The sequence below is a fragment of the Lathyrus oleraceus genome, chromosome 6 (genome assembly GCF_024323335.1).
Source record: "Lathyrus oleraceus cultivar Zhongwan6 chromosome 6, CAAS_Psat_ZW6_1.0, whole genome shotgun sequence".
NCBI lineage: Eukaryota > Viridiplantae > Streptophyta > Magnoliopsida > Fabales > Fabaceae > Lathyrus > Lathyrus oleraceus.
In genome coordinates this window covers 291630635-291635379 of record NC_066584.1, presented here as the reverse complement: position 1 = coordinate 291635379, position 4745 = coordinate 291630635, and the positions used below count along the sequence as shown (strand labels likewise).

General features: G+C 36.2%; 1 protein-coding gene across 1 annotated transcript; it reads right to left on the bottom strand.

Moving 5' to 3' along the window:
- Positions 1–2376: 2376 nt before the first annotated feature.
- LOC127095266 (uncharacterized) lies at positions 2377–4115 on the bottom strand. Its single transcript, XM_051033979.1, has 5 exons — positions 3877–4115; positions 3448–3732; positions 3146–3303; positions 2625–3028; positions 2377–2517 (listed from the first exon to the last, which is right to left on the bottom strand). The coding sequence occupies exons 1-5, from the start codon at positions 4113–4115 to the stop codon at positions 2377–2379; spliced, it is 1227 nt and encodes a 408-aa protein (XP_050889936.1).
- Between the last annotated feature and the right edge of the window lie 630 nt (positions 4116–4745).

The window sequence follows — 4745 nt, the reverse complement described above, 5'->3', positions numbered from 1 at the left end:
AATTGGCTTTTTAATGTTGTGTACATAATTGAGAGTTGGCCTATGTTGGCATGTGATGTAATAGGGATTATTTCCCGCTGTTTTGAGCAGTATAGGTATTAGTAGAGTGTGCTAATACTGTGATTAATTAATTGACATGATATAATGTTTTGATACACGTGTTGAGGAATGTATGATCGTATGCAGAATGCTATGAATGTATCAGTTGTGTATGCATTTGTGAATAGACTGTTTTATGGCTTAGAGTGTGAGCATATGTCTATTCTTGAATTGTTGTGGATGTTGCATTGCTAGGTGATTAGCATGCATATTGTGGCCTTTATGGTGGTAGCTAATTCCCGTGGTGAGGAATTAGTGATGTTAGTCATTTTGGACTGTTGTTGGTGTTTGCATGCTAGGTGAGTTAGCGTGCATAGCATGGCCCTTGGGGTGGTAGCTAATTCCCATAGTGAGGAATTAGTGATGTGAGTCACTAGGTCTCAAATGAGTGGGACTAGTGAGCTTGGTAGCCGTACCTGGATTGGTCGGTGAAGTTGAACTATATGTTCACGAATAGTCGGTACCGCATGTGTGGAGTCTCATTGCATAATGTATGTATGGCGTATAATATGAATGGATGTATTCCAATATTATACGTGTGTTTGTGATGTTTTGGAGTATGATTTGAGATTATACTTGTGATTTATGTTGGTGTGAGTATGATGTCGAGCTGATGTGCTGTTACTGATTGTATGTTGTGATTAGGGTGATTAATGTGTTATTTACTTAGCATTACATGATATTTCATAATGCTTATTATATTGATTGAGGAACTCACCCTTACAACTATTTTTCAGGTAACGAGAAATGAGTTGAGTAGAAGCGAATGCTTGGAGTCTAGTGTAGTCTCCTTAGTGGGTCGTGCTCTGATAGGTGTAACATCGGGATGGGATGTTTTATATTGTTGAATAATTTACATGTGAATGTTACATGTTTTACATGATTGAGGAGATCTCTATCCGCTGCGTTTTATGCAAATATTTATGTTTTGGATTAATAAAAGAGCATGACTGTTATATTGCTGAATGGTGTGAATAATTGTGTGACACCCTTGAATGGCATAATTACTCTGAATTGTTATATGTTTATTATTTTTAATTAAATAATTGGGGTATTTTAGAAGGGTGTTACATCTTCCGAAGATATACATGCGTCATCAAAAGAAGTACCTTTTCTGACATTTTTCGGACAAGACTCATCAAAAGAAACATGAACTGACTCTTCAACAATAAGTAAATGTTTATTATAAACTTTAAATGCTTTACTTGATTGAGAATATCCAAGAAAGATACCCTCATCCGCTTTTGCATCAAATTTCCAAAGATTTTCTTTACCATTATTTAAAACAAAGCATTTACAACCGAAAAAATGAAGATGTGACAAGTTAGGTTTTCTCCCTTTCAAAAGCTCATAAGGGGTTTTATTTAAAATGGGGCGAATCAAAATTCTGTTTAAAACATAGCAAGTTGTGCTAATAGCATCGGCCCAAAAGTATTTTGGTAGACCGCCCTCATTGAGCATAGTTCTAGCCAACTCCTCTAAAACACGTTTTTTACGCTCCACAACGCCATTTTGTTGTGGAGTACGAGAGGCTGAAAAATTATGCTCAATGTCATGCTTGTCACAATAATCAACAAAGAGGTGGTTTTGAAACTCCCCTCCATGATCGCTTCGGATTGTAACTATTTTTGAATTTATTTTATTTTGGGACAGTTTTGCAAAACATGTAAAAGCGGAAAAAGTTTCGCCTTTTCTATGTAAGAATATAGTCCATGTAAATCTAGAATATTCATCAACCAGTACAAATCCATAGTAGTTACCACCTAAACTCTTTGTCCTAGAAGGGCCAAAGAGGTCCATATGGATAAGTTCGAGGGGTCGTGAAGTAGAAATAACATTTTTAGATTTAAAGGACATCATCGTTTGCTTTCCCATTTGACATGCGTCACATAGGTGATCTTTTGAAAATTTTATTTTTGGAAGACCGACTACTAAATCTTTGGACACAACCTTATTAAGCAAATCGAAGTTAACATGCGCTAGGCGTCTATGCCAAATCCATGAATTATCATTCAAGGCGACTAGACACTTAGGACTTGTTAACGGTACCTCAATAATATCAAGCATATAGACGTTGTTTACTCTTACACCCTTAAACATAATATCCTTTTTGTCATTATGCTCAATTATACAACAAGTGTTTGTAAAAGTTACTTTGTAACCCTTGTCACATAATTGGCTAATACTCGAGAGACTGTGTTTAAGTCCCTCAACTAAATTCACATCGGAGATAGTAATGGTATAGGGGTTACCTACACTACCTTTTTCGAGAATCACTTATTTGTTATTGTCCCCATAAGTAACATAACCCTTCTTCTTAGCTTTAAAGTCTATGAATAGAGATATGTCACCCATCATGTGCCTTGAACACCCACTGTCAAGAAACTGTTCTCTTTCCTCGGATGCAAGACACTCAACCTATAATATCAAAAGAGAGAGGTAGGTACCCAATTTTTATTGGGTCCTTGTGTGTGAGTGGAAACAATGTTGCATTTAGGCATCCATTGATAAATGCCTTTAGGAACAAGAAATTTTCTAAACTTGCGTTTCGCAATGGTATGACCCGAATGAGAACAATAATGACATAAACCATGATGATGGATTCGTTTACTTTTTCTCATTGGAATCCTTGGAATCTTCTCTACAAATGAATATTTTGCATAAGATGGATTCAAAGATTTCTTAAACAAATTAGGATCAATGACAAAAGTAACTTTCGGTTGTAGAGCTTTCTCTAATTTGGCCTTAAGAGATTTAACCTCTCCTTTCCAAATGTGGCAAGCCCCACAATTTTGAACACGTGCCAATCCATCAATATCTAAGTCTTTTTCAGTTTTATAGACTTTACCCTCCAAAAATGAAAAGATTTGTTTATCGGAGGATAAACTCTTAAAAGTTGCTAATGCTTCGGTATGCAGTTTTTCAAAAGCTATTTTCAATTCAGAAAAAGACATAGAAGAGAAATTATTATAGTAGGTATGTCTTACTTTCTTTTCTTTATTGAGGCTTTTGTGGTAAGCCTTGTTTTTTATGTGAGCCATGAGACATAGGTTGGCAGTCTTATCACTATCACTTGAGCTTTCATCACTTGACGATTCACTATCGCTTTCCCAAGTGATGTATGCCCTTCTTTGTTTGTTGTATTTCTTTGGTGGAGCTTTGCCCTTGTCCTTCTTTAGTTGAGGACAATCCGGCTTGTAGTCCCTACTTTACCACAATCGAAGCAAGATCATTTTTACCTTATCCTTTTTGTTCTCTTCTTGTTTAGATCCTTTGGATTGTCTTCGAAAATTTATGAGATTTTTGTCGGAGTGCTTTACTCCATTTCTTCGAATGAATTTATTGTACCTCCGAACAAACAGTCTCATTTCCTCATCATCTGAGTCTTCTTCACTACTTGAGTCACTATCACTTTGCTCTTTATTTGAGGACTTAGAGCTAGAAGCCACAAGAGCTATGGACTTCTTCTCACTCTCTTTGTCTATAATCTTCTCCTTTTTAATCGTCTTCTCATACTTTTCAAGGCTTGCTAGTTCTTCTTGATGTTCTTCCAACTTGCCAAATAGAGTTGTGATGTCGAGTGTAGTAAGGTCGTTTGCTTCCTTGATAACTGTTACTTTAGGCTTCCATTCCCTACTAAGACATCCCAACACTTTATTAGTAGAAAGTTCATTATAAATAGGCTTCCCAAGTGCATTTAAACGATTAATGAGATGTATGATTCCCTTTTGCATGTCGGAGATGGATTCTCCTTGTTTCATGCGAAAGAGTTCAAACTCTTGAGTAAGTGTGTTTATGCGGGATTGTTTAACTTCGTTAGTTCCATCATAGGTAACTTGTAACGCGTCCCACATCTCCTTGACAGTCGTACAATGGGATACCGTATAATACTCATCAACACGAAATGCTGAAATTAAAATGTTTCGGGCTCTCCAATCGTACGCCCACTTCTTTTCATCGTCGGCAGTCCATTGTGCCTCTGGTTTTGGTACTATATTATCTTTCGTGTTGGACATAGTAATTTCAAAAGGACCGTCACGGATGACAACCCATACATTCCTTTCTATGAAATTTATGTGTACTCGCATGCAGTCTTTCCAATAACCGTAATTTTCACCATTGAAAGCTACAGCTCTATTGTAAGCCCCATTTGGTTCAGAAGCCATATCGTTACAAGAAGATACATAGCACTAGCGAACTAGTGCTTTGATACCACTTGTTAGACGGTGTTGCAGGTGATCGAGAGGGGGTGAATAGATCACCACAGAAAAATCACGGATTTTAAAACTTTTAATTGATTTTTAAAGGCTAGTGGAAAAGCGCAGTCCCGAATCGAGTTCCGTCTATTCTGAACCGACTACTAGAAAACCGGACATGCGATAAACCGATAGATAATAGTATGTCGATAACAAATAAATAGACTTGTATAATCGTTTTAATGAAATTCACAATCAACGTTATATTCCAATGAACAAAGTGAAAAGTGAAGACTCATACAAAAAAAAGAAGGAAAATATCAATTAAAAAGTGAAAAGTGGCATCATAAAAAGATGAGATTGATTTAAAATATTGGAATATATTAATTACTTTGTTGCCCTTTCATTAGGCGTGAAATCATTTATTTAGAAGGGTATATTAGATTTATT